Source organism: Bubalus bubalis, chromosome 13, assembly GCF_019923935.1.
Source record: "Bubalus bubalis isolate 160015118507 breed Murrah chromosome 13, NDDB_SH_1, whole genome shotgun sequence".
In the NCBI taxonomy this organism is placed as follows: Eukaryota; Metazoa; Chordata; class Mammalia; order Artiodactyla; family Bovidae; genus Bubalus; species Bubalus bubalis.
The window spans coordinates 2,886,553-2,908,282 of NC_059169.1; the positions used below are offsets into that span (position 1 = coordinate 2,886,553).

Below are 21,730 nucleotides of genomic sequence, written 5' to 3' on the forward strand. Positions count from 1 at the left end.
GAGGGGGGCTGGCCAGCCTCCCTGACTCTGCGTGGCTCCCGAGCCTCCAGACCTGGGACTCAAGGTCCCCAGGAGCGGTCACTCAGGAAGGATGAGTCACTGGGACTCTGCAGGGGCAGGCTGAGCCAGCCGCCAGTGGCCCTCATTTCCCCTGGAACAATCAGGAGAAAGCCCCTCGGAGCCGGTCAGGAGGTGGGGGCCCCCTCCTTGTATGCCCACCACCCAGCATCTCTCATCCGTCATTTTTAAGCTGTATGTTTACACAGAAATGAACACAGAAGAACCCTTTTCGCACCCCCTGGTGCAGCTCCTCCAAAGCATTACGTGGTGATGCCATCACGCCCTTGGATAAACCCTCCTCCTTAGGGTTGTAAGATGCCCCCGTCTCAGCCTGGGGTAGGGTACCCCCTCTTTCTCTAGCTGCTTTGGCCTCATCAACCCCCCTTTCCTCCAAAGGAATCCTACCTTCATTTGGATCGGTTTCAAAGGACATATGTATGGGTTGAAAAAAATCAATTTAGTGTGTCATGATAAGCATTGAATAGTCAAAGAGAGTAGAATGAATCGAATAAAAATGCAGCATTTCTCAAGCATTAGGGGTAAGCTGTTTGAGAAACCCAAACAGTGTCTTCACTGACAACGTTTCTCGCTGTCCAGGGACCTTGTGAGCTGCCTGCGAGCCGATTCCATATTTTACTTTTAAACTCATACAGCTTAGGACAATACTCTGTACAAAACGCATCCTCAATGTATATTTCGAATGAATGAATGAAGCCTGTCCCTTTTATTTACGATTTGTCCCCCCCAACCCTCTTTGAAAACTCGACGCAAGTAGCAGACAGCAACACAAAATGTGGCTGCTCATCAAATGGTTTTGCTTGAAGTTAACCTCGGATGTTTTTAATCCTGAAAAGAACTACGTGTCTCGGGGGCGACGTCACAGATTGGTTGTATTATCTGGAAAATGGAACCTTTTCCCTAAAGTCATTACAAAGGGTCCCTGTGATGGATTCCACCCCTGCAGCAATGGAAACGCTTTCTGGTTAGCAGCTGGACCACATCAGAGGGCTGTCTAATGAGCATCAGATTAAAGAGACATTTGTATAATCCCCCATCACCATACAGAAGCCCAGTGCCTTTGCCCCGCGTGGCTGTCCCAGCTGCAGAAATTAGACGAGATTTCCAGCCTGAGTAAGGGAATAGAGGAGATTCCCCTCTTAGCTGTGACTTCATCAGTGAAATGAATGCCAGCAATTGGAGTCTGACTGTCCCATTTGACATATAAATGATTCATCACATCTCTGGTTGTGCTAGGACTCACACGGTGGGGCAGGGGGTGGCCAGAAGGCACTAGAAAGCATGTTACAACAGGAGCACAAGCTGGTGTGTGAGATGGAGCAAAGGATTACATTGTTCTTAAGGACCGAAGTAGTTCTGAGCACAATTTTCTATTAAAACTCCAAGAGAGATTCCATCACGAGCTATATATATAAAGGTGGTTAAATACCAAGGACAGCAAGGTCCAACCAGTCCACCCTAAAGGAAGTCAACTCTGAATATTCACAGGAAGGACTGATGCTGAAGCTGAAACCCCAATACTTAGGCTACATGATGAGAACAGCTGACTATCGGAAAAGACCCTGATGCTGGGAAAGATTGAGGGCAGGAGGAGAAGGAGATGACAGAGGATGAGATGGTTGGATGGCATCACTGACTCAATGGATGTGAGTTTGAGTAAACTCTGGGAGCCAGTGGAGGATAGGGAAGCCTGGTGTGCTGCAGTTCATAGGGTTGCAAAGAGTTGGACACGACTTAGTGAGTAAACAACAGATATCAAAAGACAAAATAAACTCAATACAATTCTCATGAAAATACACAAAAACAAAAAACTCTTTAGCTCTACAGAATCTATTGCTGGGCACTGGTTATTTATTTGAAAACAGATATGTGAACTGTGAAAAGTATTGCCGGGCTGGTTGGTTAGTTGCTCAGTCGTGTCCGACTCTTTAGTGACCACATGGACTACAGCCCGCCAGGCTCCTCTGTACAGGGAATTCTCCAGGTAAGAATACTGGAGAGCACGTCATTTCCTCCTCCAGGGGGTCTTCCTGACCTAAGGCATTGGAATCAGCTCTCCTGCACTGGCAGGCAGGTTCTTTACTGATGAGCCACCTGGGAAGTTGGCGTGCTTTGGTCTTTTGTGCTTGGTGTGTACCCCTTTCTGCTCCTAAACCAGCCTGACCCCATCCAGGTGAGCTCACCTGGGAACTGGAACTAACTCCAACAAGCAGACGTGACTTCAGGAGTGATTTAAGGGCTTTGAGCTTTGGTTTGTGTTTCAGTAACATGGACACACCTGCATAGGGGCAGTGTCCACCCACCGCTCTGTCCAAGTCTTCTGTCTCCTACTTACTCCTTCCTGGATCTTTCCATTTCAAAAGAGAATAATAAAACCAAGATGGAAAACACGCCAATTTGCTTGGGAATTACCCTGTTGCACCCATAGTGTACACGCCAGTCCCTCCATTCTTTAAAGTGGACATTTTTGGGGAAGAGTGTGTTTGATTTTGAGCCAGAGTCTGAGGTGTGAAGAAACTCTTTTGCAGGTTTTGCAGGAGTTTGGGTGATGCACACATTTGCAGGTATCGTACCCTGAGTGTTCCACCGTAAACGTGTGTCAGCTCAGATCTAGCTCACGTCTGCCGTGGTTCAGTTCAGTCGCTCAGTCGTGTCTGACTCTTTGTGACCCCATGGACTGCAGCACACTAAGCCTCCCTGTCCATCACCAACTCCCAGAGTTTACTGAAACCCATGTCGATTGAGTCGGTGATGCCATCCAACCATCTCATCCTCTGTCGTCCCCTTTTCCTCCTGCCCTCAATCTTTCCCAGCATCAGGGTCTTTCCCAATGAGTCAGCTCTTCGCATCAGGTGGCCAAAGGACTGGAGTTTCAGCCTCAGCATCAGTCCTTCCAATGAATATAATTCTGGACTGATCTCCTTTAGGACGGACTGGTTGGATCTCTTTGCAGTCCAAGGGACGCTCAAGAGTCTTCTCCAACACCACAGTTCAAAAGTAGCAGTTCTTCAGCACTCAGCTTTCTTTATAGTCCAACTCTCACAGCCATGGTTTGGTTCCTGCATATTTTAAGAATGAGTCATATGCGTGGGGAGGGAAGTGACATTGTCACTGGTCGGTTTATTACAATTAACATGTATCAGCTGCATGTAAAATTGCAATGCCCAGTAACTGCCAGTGTTCGACATCTAAGGATGAGCATTACAGACTTCAAGAAGAAATCGGAAAAAGGGAGACGTGAAAACCAGGGCAGCAAAAGAAAAGGCCCGAGAAGCTGCACACACAGCAGGTGTGAGGCGGCTGCTGACTCACAGGGTGCAGCGCTGGTGAAATGACGCTGAAAGCGGCGAGCTCTCAGGCGGCGTGGGATTTTCTAGGTTAATCTGAGAATTAATCACAAAAATGATTCAGGTCGGCATAAAGGCCCTAAACACTCATAGGTAGTTGAGAAATGGGTTTTTCTCTTCCAATACACTTAAGGAGAGAGAGAGAACACAGCGGTGATCCAGGTCATCTTCAGGAAAACGTGCACGCACCCTGTAGCTTCTAAGCATTTCTTCACAAAAGGAAGAACACCCCGGGACTGTATTCTGTGGCAATAATGAGATGCAGATAGCCAGGAAGGTCTTTATTAACTAGCTATGGGAGAGTCGCTGAGTGGCTTAGAGGATAAAGCACCGGGTTTCTCCTAGGAGCCCCCAGTGGGAGTTTAATTTGAAATCTAGTCTAGAGACCACCCCCTCCCACACACAATGGCTACTTGCTTTAATGGGTTGATGGTATGAAAAATATGTACTGCTTATGAAAGATAATCCACTTCTGAAAAGACTGACTGTTTCCCCCGCCAGAATTCCAGGTACAAAAGATCTCCTCCCCCTGGATAGCGCACCGAGAACAGTCCAACTGGGATGAGTCCTCTGCGTCCTCCGGCTGTCTCAGAAATGATGAACTACTTATGCATGCTCCCTATCTCTGGTCTGACGGCATGCTGGCGGCTGTAGATTCACAGCCAAGCCGTGAAGGAAATTTCCCAGGAGAGTTGCACACCATTCGCCGGGTAACTTTTTGATCAGGTTGATCTAAATATTTAATTGCCACAACTCCCTGCTTGGTTTGATGCCTGGGTTTCAGAGAAGAAGGAAGCAGCCACGTCCAGAGGAAGTAGCAAGCTCAGGAGGCCTTTGAGTTTAAGATTCTCCCAACAAATATTTATTGAGGGATCTGAGTATGGGGCTGACGCTCATTTTTTTGTTGTTGTTTTCAGCCGTGCTTCTAATTTTGCCATTACAGTATCTATATCTCTATATAGATATGTCTGAATATCTATATCTGCAGCTATATCTGTTTCTATAGCCACATAATCTAGGAAATAAACAGTTGCTGTAGAGACAGATGAAGTCGGCTTTTTTGGGCTGTGTGCCTTTCTCCTGGGCTTCCCGGGAATCCTGCCAGCGTGGGATACACTAGAGACAGGGGTTCAATTCCTCATTTGGGAAGATCAGCTAGAGGAGGGCATGGCAACCCACTCCAGTATTCTTGCTTGGAGAATTCCAGGGACGGAAGAGCCTGGGGGGTTCCATCCATGGGGTCACAAAGAGTTGGACACGACTGAGCGCCTGAGCACACGTGCACACCTTTCTCCTGCCCTGGATCGTGCTGTCTGTTGCGAATCACCGCTGACCATCCGAGCAGCCCTCAGCGCAGCCCCTGGGACAGGGGGAGAGGTCCCTGTGGCTTCACCATGCGGCCAGTCCTGAGCAGGCATCCGAGACGCCGCACTCCCAGGACCGACACTCGGCTTGCAGTAGAGCACTTCCTCAAGGCAAGATGCTGGGTGAGCGTCTTGCAAGTGAAAGGAACTGCTGTGAGTGGCTGCTCACCTGTAATTGGGAGCTGTTCCCAAGCAGAGCCTTACAGAGGCAGAGACAAAGCAGACAGAAAGCCAGGAAACAATCCTTCCGAACCAGAGGAATTATTCTGGCCTCACCTGGGTGCTGTGGGTCCCTGACATTGCAGAGAGCAGACTGTGGGACGAGAGGGTAGAAAGGGCCTCTGTCGAGAAGCTTACACTGAAGGAACATTGTTATTGTTTAGTCACTCAGTTGTGTCTGACCCTTTGCGACCCCATGGACTGCAGCCCGACAGGTTCCTCTGTCCATAGGATTCTCCAGGCAAGAATCCTGGAGTGGGTAGCCATTCCCTTCTCCAGGGGAATCTTCCTGACCCAGGGATGGAGCCTGGGTCTCCTGCATTGGCAGGCAGATTCTTCCCCACTGAGCTACCAGGGAAGCCTTTCAAGGCTCGTGGCCGCATGCTAACAGGACCAGGTACCCTGAACTCATGTTCGGAGACAGGGCTCCCCACACACGGGCTCCTCTTGCTGCCCCACCTGCTCCCCTCTTTCTGCACCAACCTGGAGAACTCCCAGCCCCCCGCCTCCTGCCCCCATCATCGCCCATCAGGCGTCCTGCTCGCGGGTCAGCCCTGGCGGGAGGCTCTCCGAGACACTACCGCAGCAATGAGCTCCTGCTCTGGGGCCGCCAGCTGTGCCCCCCTCCCGTGCCCTGCTCATCAACGCTCCGTGATGAAGTCTGGTCAACCTCTCCCCAAACAAGGCCCGAGCACACCGCTGGGGTTCACAGGCCACGTGGGGCTCAGTCACAGACCCACGGTGGGGGGGGGTCTATGCCCCCCAGGTAGAACCTCACCTTGAAATGGGGCGGACCCATCTGCCGCCCGCCCTGTCTGGAGAGGGCAGGGCACCCAGAGCTCTCTCTCTCCTCTCTGGATTCCCGGGGGCAAGCCCTGGGCTTGCATCAAGTGAATGCCTGGTGGATGACTACAAGGGAGTTAGCTCTACAAGTTAATGCAAGTCCTGGGTACAGGGCCCTGGTTGCACAACTTCCCTGAGTGAGAGCTCTCGGGCACTGAGAGAGGAGGTGCTGTAAACAGGGAGAGAAAGGTCACAGCGCTCACAACAAATATCAGGCACTTAAAAGAAAATGTCCAATTAACACGGAAGACAAAGAGCTCTGTGCTCTTAACGTAGGTATGCCTGGCTATAGATCCGTGTATTCCGGTTGAAAGCTCATTTGCAAGGGGAGACAGACTAAGGATTATTTCAGCTGGGCATCCGGGGAATGAGGAACACTGCAGCATCTGGTTGCAAGTCCCAAACACAGAGACGCCTGTGCTGCGGTGGGGCCAGGAGCTGCGCAGGACATCCTTTGCTCACACAGGGCCCCACGCGTGTGTCAAAGCTCAGGTTCGCTGACCCGGCCAGGGCAGCCACATGCTACAGCTCATCCTTTCCATATATCCACCCAGCGACGAGCGAAGGACTTGCTTCGCTAGAGATGCTAAGCTTGCCTTCCCCGAGGACTTCTTCGTTTGGAAAAACGAGGGAAACTTGGGGCTGATTTAAAATGGTTCCAGAAGGCAGAGGGATGCCTTCCTTTCACGGGAGGGCAGCCAGAGTGCCCTTGACTACACATCCATAAAGTATGTGCCTGCTCCGTCCACGCCCTTTCTAACATTCATGAAGCCTCAGGCCACCACCCCCAACAAATAAATCACCACGCCGAGAAAGCAAAGCAGCTGGAGAGTGAGAGAGGTTAACAGCTCAGCACAGGACACACAGCTAGAAGAGCCTGCAGGTAGGCAAGACGCCTCGGGGATGCCGAGCCCTGCATCCCAGCTTGGGATGCCGAGCCCTACACAGGAGGGTGGATGTCTTTCGCTGACATCTCATCAGAAGGCGTCAGAGGCGAAACAGAAGACAAGCGTCGAAACGTCTGCCCCAAACACCAGGAGCAGAGAACGGCAGTTTACCAACGCTGCCCTTGAGTACAGGTCACAGGTTTCCGCCTGTAATTCTGTGATATTTCAGCGATTTTAAAGCATCTTCTTGTTACCAAACAACGCATAAGTAATTGCGCTTAATTTGGCAGAGAAGCTTCAAAATCTCACTCAGTACTGATTGAGGAGGCAATGGGGGCTTCCCTGGTGGCTCAGTGGTCAAGAATCCACCTGCCGACGGAGGAGACAGGGGGTCGATCTCTGGTCCGGGAAGATCCCCACACGCTCCTTGGGTAACTAAATCCATGTGCCCTAACTACAGAGCCTGTGCTCCAGAGTCCGGAAGCTGCAGTGAGTGAGCCCACGCACCGCAACTACGGAAGCCCGAGTTCCGTAACAAGAGATTCCACCACAGCTAGAGCGTGCTCCCCGCTGGCCCCAACGAGAGAAGCGCACACAGCCACGAACACCCAGCCCAGCCCCAAACAAATCAAAACAATTTCTTTGAAAAGATGCAGTTGTAATACATACTTGAGAGATCAATCTTTCATGCTTAGCTCTGTTTGGACATGACATTTAGAAATTCACACCTTGAGGCTGTCGCTGTAGAAAAGTTATCCGCACAGCTGTCCATGGAGGGGGCTGTGCTCACAGACCCTGTGGAAGTTCTCGAAGGCCAGTGATTTCTGTTGGAAAGCTGACTCCTGAGAATTATTTCAGCTGCATCATGAAAAAATGATGCTCCAGCGTCTTAGGGGCAGCTTCTGTCTTGAGCAGCAAGATGATGTTAGTTAATCAAGTCTAAGATGTTCAAACGGATCGACAGTTCTGTACTTATTAAAGTGACTTAAGAATAAATCTTTTATTTTTTTTCTAAAGGACTTCCCTAACGAAATTTATACAAATATTTATCAGTAAATTGCTCTGACATTGGGACATATTTCCACATAATTGAGTGATGGTAGAGGAAGCTGGAGATGAGCTAAGATTGGTCACAGAGATAGTTCATTAGTCCGCTGTACTTTTGTATGTGTTTGAAATTTTCCATAAAGCCAACTTTGAAAATAATTCTTTAAAAAATAAATGGTCTTATGGAATCAAGCATTACACTGTAAAAATTTCATTTATATAATGCAAGTGAAAGTATTACTCAGTTGTGTCCAACTCTTTGTGACCCCATGGACTGTAGCCTGCCAGGCTCCTCCGTCTGTGGGACTCTTCAGGCAAGAACACTGGAGTGGGTTGCCATTCCCTTCTCCAAGGGATCTTCCTGACCCAGGGATCAAACCTGGGTTTCCTGCATTGCAGGAGGTTTCTTTTACCATCTGAGCCACCAGAGAAGTCAAAACTCAAAATATCCTTACTTGGAGTATTTATGCAATGAAATAAAATATTTGAAATTAAGAGTAATTTCCATTTGGCTGCAGTGGTTCTGATTTGTAAAAATGCCCCAGGGCCATATTTATCAAATATATTTATATGCAAACTGCTTTTTTAAAGGTAGGTTTTCATCAAATGTATTTACTAAACACCTAATACATGCAAAGAAATATTGTCTCTATGTTTCTTGTTGCCAATATAATTTTTAACTACCTATTTACATTATGTAAACTAAAGATGCACAGTATCACAAAGTCACAAAATAATTTTTTTTTTTTTTACATATTCTGCAAATCAGACTCCTCCACTTTCTTCCCCAGGTTTCTGAGGCGTACTGCATTTTTGTTAATGCCTGATCATCCTGCTCTTTTTCAACAGACACAGAAAACATGCTCATTTTATTTCACATTCTAGATAAACAACCAGCCGCCGAAGGAACCGTTTGGAGCAATGGCGCACCCTCGTGGCCCCAAGAAGCAAATGGTATCCTCTCTGCATTTGAACTCCGTCTCATAATTTTTTGAAACTAAGCAACTATAAAAAAATTAGCATAATAATATTAACCATAATACGACATCAGAAGAAAAACACCTTGTGAATGAATGGGATCAACAGAAAGGACAGACAATTAAACACGTGGTTGTTCTTCATTCTAAGGCCCAGCAGCCCCCAGGACACATTCTGCAGTTTTATGTATCCCTGAGCTGTGAAGCACATGTTTGGAATTTTATGAAGCAGGTTTCTTATCCAAACTGCAAGACTCTTACTTGCTGCACCTTGGGTGAGTAAATATTGCTTTTTAAAGCCTTACCCTCTGTTTTAATTCCCTGCAGTTCTGGGCCTCACGGGGTAGGTAACTGAGACCGTCACCTCTAGAGCCAGAATCACGGCATTTAAGTCAGGCTGTGTCTCTCAAAGTGGGGAGCACGTTTAATCTGTATGCCTTAGTTTTCCCATCTGTAGAATGGGGACACCACAGCAGACACTGTTTCGTCTTGTGAGGACTGAACAGGTTATTAAAACCATTAGCCACAGCAGCTACAGCAGCTAAGATGCCTCCCGCCAAGCTGTCCTCACAGCCTCGCCTGGACCATCACATTTTGTCCACCTGCATTCTGGACTCAAGAGCTTCTGTGACTTTGTGTTCCTCCAGCTGACTATCCAGGAGTCTATAGGAATATGATAGTTATGAAATCCCACATTTAGGTCTACAGAGTAGCAACGGAGTATAATTAAACACCACAGGACCTTGTTTGCTATCCACAACTCACCATTCCTTACGTGTTAATCAGTGCCAAAAGCAGTTTGGAGCGAATCCTCTGAATGCCTTTTCTCAAGCCCAAAGCAAGGAACTGTCAACACTCGACTATTTCTAGAGAGACGTTATTTTATCAACAAAGGTCCGTCTAGTCAAAGCTATGGTTTTTCCAGTAGTCATGTACTGATGTGAAAGTTGGACTGTGAAGAAAGCTGAGCGCCGAAGAATTGATGCTTTTGAACTGTGGTGTTGGAGAAAACTCTTGAGAATTCCTTGGACTTCAAGAATATTCAGCCAGTCCATCCTAAAGGAAATCAGTCCTGAATATTCCTTGGAAGGACTGATGCTGAAGCTGAAACTCCAATCCTTTGGCCACCTGATGTGAAGAGCTGACTCACTGGAAAAGACCCTGATACTTGAAAAGATTGAAGGCAGGAGGAGAAAGGGACGACAGAGGATGAGATGGTTGGATGGCATCACCAACTCAATGGATCTGAGTTTGAGTAAACCAGGAGTTGGTGATGGACAGGGAGGCCTAGCGTGCTGCAGTCCATGGGGTCGCAAACAGTCAGACACGACTGAGCGACTGAACTGGACTGAGGTGGCTCAGACGGTAAAGCATCTACCTACATGTGGGAGGCCTGGGTTTGACACCTGGTTCAGGAAGCTTCCCTGGAGAAGGGAATGGCAGCCCTCTCCAGTATTCTTGCCTAGAGAATCCCATGGACAGAGGAGCCTGTCGGGCTACAGTTTATGCGGTCGCAAAGAGTCAGATACGACTGAGTGACTAACACATAATCTCTTCAAGGTCGCTCTCCAAAGAATCGAGGGGGGAAGTTCTGAAATGCTCCGCAAATTTGCGGTACAATTTCCCCACATCACAACTGTCCAAGAATCGAGCTGTAATTAATTCAGGTGCCTTGAGGCAGAATTAGCTGCCCACTGGATTCTTTGATAAGAAAGCTCTTTCGGGTGAAGAGAAGAGCATTTTTAAATACAAAGAGGGTAAAGAAAAATATTTGTAATCTTAAAAGAAGTCCCAGGACTTCAGTAAATCATGAATTAACAGCCATGCAATTCATTCAGTAGAAAATGGATTCCTGGCTCCTGGATCACAGTGTGTAAACTTTAATAATCATATAAGCAGCTCTGGTGATTAGCTCCAGTGTGATGACTTTTTTTTCCCTTCCCAGTCTTCTCTTAAGCCCCTCCTGCATGCTAAAAGAATAACCTGGACGATGCCATGAGGACGCGTTCTGTGCTGTGGGCCAGGAGTTTCCCGAGTCACGAACCATGAGGGATCACAGGGTTCTCAGCCGCACAGCTGGGCCCCGGTCACCTGGTGCGTGGGGACAAGCCTCTCCTACTGCAGCTGCCCTCCTACAGCCACTGTGCTGGGGGCAGAAGCTGCCAATGCAGGCATCTGTAAGAAAGTCTTAAGTGGCTCCGGACAACCTTTTCTAAGTGAAGAGTATTTTGTAAAAGCCCACAGGAGGAAAATAGATGCTTTCTAATTTTAGAGTTGCACTGACGATGGTGTCCTTGAGGTTTTGATGGATGTTAGCAGGCACTGGTTAATGTCACCACGGGGAAATATAATTAGCATATCCGGGCACCCTGGCTGGAGACCTCTCTGTGGTCCTCCCTGTGAGTCCTAGACTTCAGTTCAGTTCAGTTCAGTCGCTCAGTCGTGTCCAACTCTTTGCGACCCCATGAATTGCAGCACACCAGGCCTCCCTGTCCATCACCAACTCCCGGACTCATGTCCATCGAGTCGGTGATGCCATCCAGCCATCTCATCCTCTGTCATCCCCTTCCCCTCCTCCCCCCAATCCCTCCCAGCATCAGAGTCTTTTCCAATGAGTCAATTCTTCACATGAGGTGGCCAAAGGATTGGAGTTTCAGCTTTAGCATGAGTCCTTCCAAAGAACACTCAGGACTGATCTCTTTTAGAATGGACTAGTTGGATCTCCTTGCAGTCCAAGGGACTATCAAGAGTAGACTTAGGGATTTCCAAAGGATTGCCACCCGTCTAGAAAATCATTAACTTCACTTTTCTGAATACATCCGAGAAGAATTCACCCAACTCTCATCTATAGTAAAAGGAGGCTTATGACGCTTGAATAAACTTTTAGTTCCAAAAGCAAAGCAAACATTCATGTGTTCATGTAATGCTTTTCTCTTAGAGTCTGTTTTGTTCCTTGGAATGAAACATATGACTTGTGAAATTCAAGCCATCCCCTACTTACAAGGACAATTTCTTTTATTAATGACTTATAATTAAGAAGAAATGGCTAGCTAAACAAAGGATTAGCTTATTAGTCTGAAGAGTAAACAAAGAGCAGGTTATTCATCCATTTGCTAAGTGTGCTTAGCCTTGACGTACTTTTCACTTACTGAGAACATTTCCTAGGTTTTCTAGGGGGTTTTTTTGTACCTCATCAGATGATGAAAGCCAATGCAGCTATGTATTTTCTTTAGGAGAAAGAGCAGGTAAGCTGCTACTTTCGGTCCTACTGCCTGACCTTGTGGAAGGTGCTTAGCCTCCTTGCCCCGGAGCCTCCCATGTCTGTAAAGTAAGGATGGCACTAGCTGTCATCTACATGATGGCATTATGACCGAGGGGCCCGTTACAGTTTTAAGAGAAGATGCTTTATACTACTGCAGTTCGCTTCCCAAATACAGAACGCTGGAAAATAGTTTGGTTTCATATAAAAGCCTTCAGATGCTTTTTGGAAGATGACTATGTTCTTTGTGGTTATTAAGAGAATCTGAGCCCAAACGCAACCTCATCTGAATGAGGTGAGCTACTAACAAGAGATCAACAAAAAAAATTCTTAATGAGGTTTTGTTTTGTTTTTTGATAGCTACATTCTACTTTTATAGGGACACAAAGTAAATACTTTTTGATACAGGCAATGGTCTCTGGCTGCCACAGTCTAGCCCTGAGCTCACTGGGACTGGCTTGTCAACAGCTGAGCAGTTGAGATGCTCAGCAAGAAGATGCAGACAGAACAGAATGGAGTGAAAATGGTCCTTGGGACCAGAAGGCAAATCATTTACCAGCAACAACAGTTGAAGAGGCTGGCCAGCTCCTCCGGGGAGGCTGCCTAGAGGCCTGAAGTTCGGGGGTGCGGACCGTAGGAGGCAGGGGGAGGGGGCCCCGGCAGTGGCCTTCCTGGGCTGGGCTTCGCACGGAGTGGTACTGAGCGTCAGAAAGTAACTGAGAAGTAACCACTCCAGAGGCAGGGAATGGAAGTGAAACGGCCAGCGAGGCCAGGGTGTTCGGGTAACCCGGGCAAAGGACAAAGATGCCCCAAAGGGACATCTCAATATAACAGCACGCGGCAACTGCCATTTCCAAGTTATACTCGGATATTGTTAGCAAACGGAAGTCAGTGGCTCAAGCTGAGTTTTGCTCCAATGCCCATCGTTTCACCAGGCTGTCTGAAGCCTGGTTTTAGTGCAATGTGTTTTTAATATCATGAACTTGTGTCTGCAAAATGGAAAGATGCATTCTTAACTACTTGGCCATACCAGTTGCATATAAGATGATCTTAAAGCCGCTACCTGCTCTGAAGGACCCCACAGGGACCCCGCACATTCCTTAACACCACATCCCTCTGCACAGCAACCCTACCCTCACATCTGGACCTGTCTCAGCGCGCTCAGTGCTCTAGACTCACCCTGGGGTTCGCGGATCCTCCTGCCCACCGCAGACCTCCGGAGAACGCTCCTTCCGGAGTTGAACAGGCTGGCCAGCTCGTCCAGGGGGCTGCCCAGAGCTCTGGAGTTCGGGGGGCTGTAGGGGGCCGGGGAGGGGGCGCCGGTGGTGGTGGCCTTCCTGGGCTCCCCTCGGGCTGTCTTCCCCGGGGAATACGGGGTTTTGGGGAGGGGGCTGCAGGGCACGCCTGTGGGGGCCGAGGTGGGCTTCGGGGGGACCCTGGGGGGCTCCACTGGGGCCGCGAAGGGGAAGTGCGCGGGTGGCCGTGGGGCGGAGGGGGGCGCGGGCGGGGGCGTCGGGGGCGGGGAGGCTCCCTGCGGCCCCGCGAGTGCGGGGGCGGCAGGGGACGCGGGCCGGTCGCTGTCCCCCTTGGGGGTTTTGGGGTGCTGGGGGGACAGGGGGCTGGAGCCCTCGGACTGCACGGGGTACTTGAGGTTGGTCTCCAGCACCGGCAGCTTCTTCACCTCCAGGGGCGTCAAGGGCGACTCGTCGGACGCGGGGGAGCAGGTGGCCGGCGTGGGGGGGAACACGAGCAGCGGGGGCCGGTGCGCCAGCAGGTTGGGGAAGGGCGCGGGGATGCCGCACGCGTCCCCGCCGGCGCCTGCGTCCTCGGGGGCCGCGGGGGGCGACGCGCACGCCGAGCTGGCGCCCGCCCCCAGGCCGCCCGCGTCCCCGGGGGGCGCCCAGTACTTCATCTCCTCATACACCGCCTCGGCCGGCTCGGGGCTGCCGGCGCGGCCCAGCATCTCGATGTAGACGGGCTCGGGGTCGGGCTCCGGGGGCGCGGGGGGCGCGGGGACCCCCGGGAGGCGCTGCGGGCCGCCCGCTCTGCGCCGCGCGCCCCCGGGCCCTGCCGACCCTGGCCGGGCGCCCGAGATCTCCTCCGAGGAACCGCTGAGCTTGGTGTGGGGGCTTCGCTTGGGCTTCCGAGGGGGGACCTTCTTCATGGTGCTGTAGTCGTCGCTGTGCGGCCGGGGCCGGGTGAGAGCTGGGCCAGGGACAGAGAGGGGGCCGGAGCGTCAGCGCGCCCCAGGCCCCAACCCGCGCCGGCCTGCCCCCTCCAGGGGCCCCGTCCCCCAACCCCGCAGGGTCCGGGTCTCCCCACACTCCCCGCGACTGCCCAGGAGAAAACCAGTTTTGGTCTTGGAGCTGGAGGACAACCGCCACCCATCAAGGAGGAGGTAAACTGGCCATAAGGAGGCCCGGGATGCCAGGGATAAAGGGCCTGGGATGTGGCGGGGAGGGCACCTCCCATCTCCCCTGGAGCCTGCTCACACCTGGGTTCTAAGGGCCTGACACGTGAGGACTGAGGACTGGCCGGACAGATCCTCAGGACTTCTAGGAGACTGGGAGAAGGCGCAAATCAGAGACTTGGTGCCCCCTGGGTGTTTCCTATAGGAAATCCTCAGAAGCTGGGTTGTTGAAATAATCTAGGGCTTCCCTGGTGAGTCAATGGTAAAGAATCCACCTGAAGTGCAGGAGACACAGGAGACAGGGGTTCAATCCCTGGGCTGGGGAGAACCCCTGGAGAAGGAAATGGCAACCCACTCCAGTATTCTTGCCTGGGAAATTCCATGGACAGAAGAGCCTGGCGGGCTACAGTCCATGAGGTCGCAAGAAGTCAGATATGACCGAAGCAACTGAGCAGGCGCCCAGGCGACACGAACACAACCCACCAATGCAAACAACTGCAGCACGGAGGGATTATCTTTCTAAAAAGGACTTGGTGAAAATGGTGCCAAGAGTGAGGTTTACAATTAACTAACATACTTGGGCTGGAAGAAGCACAAGCTGGAGTCAAGATTGCCGGGAGAAATATCAATAACCTCAGATATGCAGATGACACCACCCTTATGGCAGAAAGTGAAGAGGAACTCAAAAGCCTCTTGATGAAAGTGAAAGAGGAGAGTGAAAAAGTGGGCTTAAAGCTCAACATTCAGAAAACGAAGATCATGGCATCCGGTCCCATCACTTCATGGGAAATAGATGGGGAAACAGTGGAAACAGTGTCAGACTTTATTTTTTGGGGCTCCAAAATCACTGCAGATGGTGACTGCAGCCATGAAATTAAAAGACGCTTACTCCTTAGAAGGAAAGTTATGACCAAACTAGATAGCATATTGAAAAGCAGAGACATTACTTTGCCAACAAAGGTTCGTCTAGTCAAGGCTATGGTTTCTCCTGTGGTCATGTATGGATGTGAGAGTTGGACTGTGAAGAAAGCTGAGTGCTGAAGAATTGATGCTTTTGAACTGTGGTGTTGGAGAAGACTCTTGAGAGTCCCTTGGACTGCAAGGAGATCCAACCAGTCCATTCTGAAGGAGATCAGCCCTGGGATTTCTCTGGAGGGAATGATGCTGAAGCTGAAACTCCAATACTTTGGCCACCTCATGCGAAGAGTTGACTCATTGGAAAAGACTCTGATGCTGGGAGGGATTGGGGGCAGGAGGAGAAGGGGATGACAGAGGATGAGATGGTTGGATGGCATCACTGACTTGATGGACGTGAGTCTGAGCTCCGGGAGTTGGTGATGGACAGGGAGGCCTGGCGTGCTGTGATTCATGGGGTCGCAAAGAGTCAGACACGACTGAGCGACTGAACTGAACTGAACATACTTAAATCCTAACAAACAGTAGGGAAATCAAGAGTGTTATATTTTACTAAGAACTTAAGTGGGAACTGAAGTTGGGAAGAAGGACTGTATTTAGAAAAACAAACAAGCATACTGTTGTGTATTAGTTGCTCAGTCCCGTCCGACTCTTTGCAGCCCCACCTGGACGTGCAACAGCTACATGGACTGTAGCCTGCCAGACTTCTCCGTCCATGGAATTCTCCAGGCAAGAATACTGGAGTGGTTTGCCATTTCCGTCTCCAGAGGATCTTCCCGAACCAGGGATCGAACCTGGGTCTCCTGCATTACAGACAGATGCTTTACCATCTGAGCTACTAGGGAAGCCCAAGAGCATACTATTAGAACTAATTTTGGAAGAGGCAGAAAAACTATTTAAATATGACTCAAAACATTTATTAAAGTTAAAAATTCTGAAAGTCCTTTTCCTAATATTTTTACTATAAATCATAGTAGATTTTATTGAATACAATTTCTCTGGAAACTGAGACGTTAATTTTAGAAAATTACATACAGTTTTGCTGAAATATCAAAACTTCTCAAAAATCGTGAACTGTTTTACCAATTTGGTATTGTGCTAATCTGTATGAAGTCTTGATCTAAATAAGCACATCTAATTTTGCTGAGTTCCTGAGTTATTTAAGGCAGGCAGCCAGGCATTTCTGTCATTATGACTGTACATATGAGAGTCTCCACCTCACTTTGGGGCAACAATTCCACTTTTAGGGTTAAAATGAAAGGCTCTGGAGTCAGACTTGCATTCAAGCTCCAGCAGGACCAGCATTCCATGCTGTTATTCATTTAGCTGTGTGTTTAACCAACATTTCTTAAGACACATCAGTGAACACACAGAAAATGTTCCCTGTCTTCCTCTGCCCTCTTAGCTGAGTCAGAGAACTAAAAAAAAAAAAAGTTATTTCTAATTCTATAGCAATTAGAACATGATATATATAATGAGGTGGGAAAATACAGGCCATAAGAAGGGGTCACAGAATTGGGTGTGTGTGCGTGCTTGTGGTTCTGGCATTCATGCAAATTACAATTTTAGAAGACCTCTTGGTCACATCCCTCTAAGCTTCAGTATGTGAAAGTCGCTCGGTCGTGTCTGACTCTTTGCCACCCCATGGATATACAGTCCATGAAATTCTCCAGGCCAGAATACTGGAGTGGGTAGCCTTTCCCTTCTCCAGGGGATCTTCCCAACCCAGGGATTGAACCAAAGTCTCCCACATTGTAGGTGGATACTTCACCAGCAGAGCCACCAGGGAAGCCCAAGAATACTGGAGTGGGTAGCCTATCCCTTACTCCAGCGGATCTTCCTGACACAGGAATGAAACCGGGTTCTCCTGCATTGCAGGCAGATTCTTTAGAACTGAGCTATCAGGGAAGCTTCAGTATAGTCATGCATAAAATGGTGATATCAGTAATTATCTCAGAGAAATAAAATGGTGTGTGCAAAGGGCTTAGTTCAGACGCTGGCACTTTGTAAACATGAAACAAATGGGAGACATCCAGACGAGAATGGAAAAGAACAAAGTTAATTTTCTAACTCAATGGACATCTTTGGAGGCCAGTATTATACAGGGTTCACCAAAGCAGCCAACTTTTAAGAGCAGAAAATACCCCCAAATGCACAATTCTGTAATTAATGCGCATTATCCCAAAGGCTTTCAATGCGCTAAAGCACAGCAACTCATAAGCTTCTCCCAGAAACTTAATGAACCAAACAAAATTTTAACATTAGTATTATAGACTTGTTCTGAAGATTTGAATAATTTAAAGGATGTGTGGCAGACTGTATTTTCCAAAATTGCCTTCAACAATATTCTTAGCTCCTGCTGCTCTTCCAGAGCCTGGAAGCTAGAAGGACCTCTGTGCCGGCCCCATGAATAAAACATGGCGAAAGGAACACCGCGCCTCCGCTGAGGCTTGCCGGGGCGGCGTGGCCCTGCTGGCTCCTCCTCTCTTGGGACACATGTCTCGGTGGCCCTGATCTCTGCGGGAGAAGTCTGCGGACGCTGAAGCAGCCCTGCTGTGGGGAGGCCAGATAGAGGAGAGAGATGACAGAGCACCATCTGCCCCAGGCCCCAGCTGTCTGCATTTCCCCAGCCCAGACTCCAGAGACCCAAAGAGCTGAGCCTGTGGGCTGTCCCGGCCCCGCTGCCGTCTAAGTACAGCTGGGAGACAGCTTGCAGGATGCCAGCCAACTGCTAGAGTGGAGAGACAGACAGATCGACAGACAGACAGAGAGACAAAGAGAAAGAGACAGAGAGAGACAGACAGGGAGAGACAGAGAGCAAGACAGAGAGACAGACAAATAGAGAGACAGACAGAGAGAGAGAGACAGAGACGGACCGACAGACAGACAGAGACAGAGACAGAGAGAGACAGACAGAGAGACAGAGAGAGAGAGACAGACCGACAGAGAGAGACAGAGACAGAGAAGAAACAGAGACAGAGAAACAGACACAGAGACAGACAGACAGAGACAGAGAGAGAGACAGAGAGAGAGACAGAGACAGAGAAAGAAAGAGAGAGACAGAGAGAGAGACAGAGACAGAGAAAAAGAGAAAGACAGACAGACACACACACACACACACACACACACACACACACACACACAGAGGGAGGGAGGAGACTGCTAGTCTTCGTCATTTTAAGGCACTACAGTTTGGAGAGGTTTGTTACATAGCAGCAGACAGCTACTGCAGATACTGGAGCCTGGAACGCAGTGCTACTATTCACAAGAAACGCAGACTTTAAAAGCCTGGCAGGAGCCCTGGGAAACGGGAGAAATCTTGACGGTACTGTTAGCAGAAGTGTGACCTTCAAGAAAGCTCCCGGTGAGATTTAAAGCAAAGTGAGAAAGATGCTGGAAGCGGAAGGAAACATGGCCGGTTTTGCACCTTTGTGGAAAGCTTAGCAGCCCTGTCACCTGCAGCCACGTGGACACAATCCAACACGCGTGAGGAGCCGGATGGTCTACGACAGGTCTCGTCAGTGTGTACGAGTGGACTCCTGGGTACCTCTACTTTCCCGTGGGCAACACGGGAATAAAGTGGTGAGCTAAAGAAAGGACCAACTATTAACTGTAAAGGAGCCTGGGATTTCTGAGTTTGAAAATAAGATGGTTTCTCCCTGGGCCATCCAGATAGCAGATAACTCTGAAGTTAAGAAATGCCTGGTAAGCAGAGATTAAATCCGGGCTTATTTTCAGGAAAATATGATCTGAAGATGAAGCCAAGGTCGTAACTATGAACCACTTTATTAAGACCCAAGAAAGACTCGAGGTGGTGTTTCATGGATCCTTTCAAAGAAAGAAAACCACAAGACACTCTAAGAATATTAGAACTGTATATATAAGATATATAACCATACAATATAAGAATCACAGTCTAAGAATATTAAGGGTATTGCCCTACAGAAATCTTTCAGGAAAAAAAAAAAAAGGTAGAGAGGAGGTTATCTTAAAGAGATTTGTAAATGTGGCTTTGACTAAAGGAGTGGAATTTGATTCACAGGAAACTCAACAAAGTTTTTAAGGGAATTGTATCAGCTTGCAATGAAAAAGGAAGAATCAGTACAAGATAAAGAGGTTCTGGTGCCTCAGAGTTCTGTGAGCAGGAATCAGGCTGAGAAAACGACCACCCCCCCAAACAGGACTAGCCTCTTGTAGACTAGGAAATAATATCCTAAGGTAAGCCAAGATTCCAGAGCATGGATCAAATGGCCATGGAAAATACTTTCTAGGCACCAAGACTAAATCCTAACCAAGCTACAAGCAACATGCTAGTTGTGAGGAGAACAGGTAACTGCCTTCAATCGTTAAGGACAGTCCTAGACGAGCTGCCCACCTAAGGAGCCTGGTCTGAGCAGCTGGGATACGTGGACTGGATTTACATGGTAGGATCTGGAACTGGGACTTGAGCTTGGTAGTGGGGTGAGGCTTTGGGGAGTTCAGGGAAGGGGTGAGTGCATCTTTGAAGCTGAAGCTCCAATACTTTGGCCACCTGATGTGAAGAGCTGACTCATTGGAAAAGACCCTGATGCTGGGAAAGATTGAAGGCAGGAGGAGAAGGGGATGACAGAGGATGAGATGGTTGGATGGCATCACTGACTCAATGGACATGAGTTTGGGTGAACTCCAGGAGTTGGTGATGGACAGGGAGGCTTGGCGTGTTGCGGTTCATGGGGTCGCAAAGAGTTGGACACGACTGAGCGACTGAACTGAACTGAGTGCATCTTCCCTGGAGAAAGAAATGGCAACCCACTCCAATATGCTTGCCTGGAGAATCCCACGGACAGAGTTGCTGGGTGGGCTACCGTCCATGGGATTGCAGAGTCGGCCACGACTGAGTGACTGAGCATGCACCCAGACATGAGTGCATCTTCCATGTGGGAGTGATGTGAGCTGTTTTGTCCACAGTCAGAGGCAGTCTGAATTTCCCAAAGCTTGGCCACAGTCGAGTTCCCAGTCCCATCAGGAGGTAGAATCTGTTTGGCCCATGTGTGTGCTCAGTCGTGTTCAACTCTTGTGACCCCATGGACTGTGGACCACCAAGTCCTCTGCCCATAGGATTCTCCACGCGAGAATACTGGAGTGGGTTGCCATTTCCTCTTCCAGGGGGTCTTCCCGGCCCAGGGGTCGAACCCGCGTCTCCTCCAAGTCTGCTATAGTGCAGGTGGATTCTTTATACCTTGGAGCCACCGGGGAAGCACCAGAATCTACTTCATCTTTCCTAAACCTGGGTGTGCCTTTGGGACTGCCTGGTGGATGGAAGTGGTGGAAGTGCTGCTGTGTAACTTCCAAGGCAGGCTCATCAAAGGGAATATACTGACCACTGGGCACTCTCTTTCCTGGATCATGTGCCTTGGACACGCTGACTCTCCGTGTGAGAAGCCCAGCCGCCCTGCAGCTGTCATGCTGCACAAACCAGGTGGAGAGACCCCGAGACACAGAGACGGCCAAGCAGTCCCAGCCCTTAGACATTTGGGGGCCCCCGGAGGTGCAAGTCACCGGCTTCCAGGTGACTGCAGTTCCCTCCTGTGGCTTCATGGAGGACCCTGAATGACAGCCCCTCATGCAGATGAGCCCAGACCCTGAGACAGTAATAAAATGATCAGGCTCAGATGCCGATGCCGAGAGCTGCCCAACAAAACCTGTCCTGTGCCGCTGCTTCACCATCCGGTGGTCACCGTGTTGGTGGGAACGTCCGCTCGCTGGGTTTAGAAACTCAGCTCCTCAGGAAAAGCTCTCCGCTGGGAGCTTCTCAGCAAAGAAAAAGTGAAGTCACCGCCTGTTCTTCCCTTCCTGGTCTCTCTTTGCAAAGAACAATCCTAGACTTCTAAAAATCGTACTTTCAAATAGTTGGCTCTCGCTTGTTAATAGTTTGCAAACACATGTTAAAATTTACTGGCTCATAAAATTGTTTCCAGCTTTTCAGGCACAAAGATAGTGAGAAAAAAAAAAAAAAAAAGCCCTGGCCAGATGACCACGTTTACTGGATGAAAACCTCTAGGAAAGGCACGTTACGAAGAACAGGACTGGGCATAAAGGAATCTACTTCAGGGTGACCTAACTACTGGCGTCTCTACAATTTTTGACCTTCACTCTCCGGTCGCATCTCTTTTCACTCTACAGCCTTCTGAGTTCTTCAGCAGCTTTATTTCATAAAAGAAAAGATCTTGAAGTTGATTTGTGGTCTTGTTCTTATGAATGGTGTTCACCCAACATTTCAAGCAGTGATCAAATTTCCTTCCTATCTTTTGCAGAAGACAGATAATGGTGTGATACAGTTCTTGGTGGAGAAAACTCAGTATTCCCCTTGTGGTAAAACCATGAATTTGAAATTAGTGCTAATTT

The 21,730-nt window shown here is 49.1% G+C and overlaps 1 protein-coding gene and 1 non-coding gene across 3 annotated transcripts in view; both read right to left on the reverse strand.

Moving 5' to 3' along the window:
- The window catches only part of MYO16 (myosin XVI), a 517,517-nt gene that overhangs the window by 42,701 nt on the left and 453,086 nt on the right, over nucleotides 1-21,730 (reverse strand). The window contains exon 32 of one of the 2 annotated variants that reach the window (XM_044927086.2): nucleotides 13,201-14,226. The exons of the other annotated variant lie outside the window; for it this stretch is intronic. Within the exon in view, the coding sequence (XP_044783021.2) occupies nucleotides 13,201-14,226 (1,026 nt within the window). The remainder of the gene's footprint in view (nucleotides 1-13,200; nucleotides 14,227-21,730) is intronic. 2 annotated transcript variants of the gene reach the window in all.
- TRNAY-GUA lies at nucleotides 16,120-16,191 on the reverse strand. Its single transcript has one exon. It is a non-coding gene; the product is annotated as a tRNA-Tyr (tRNA).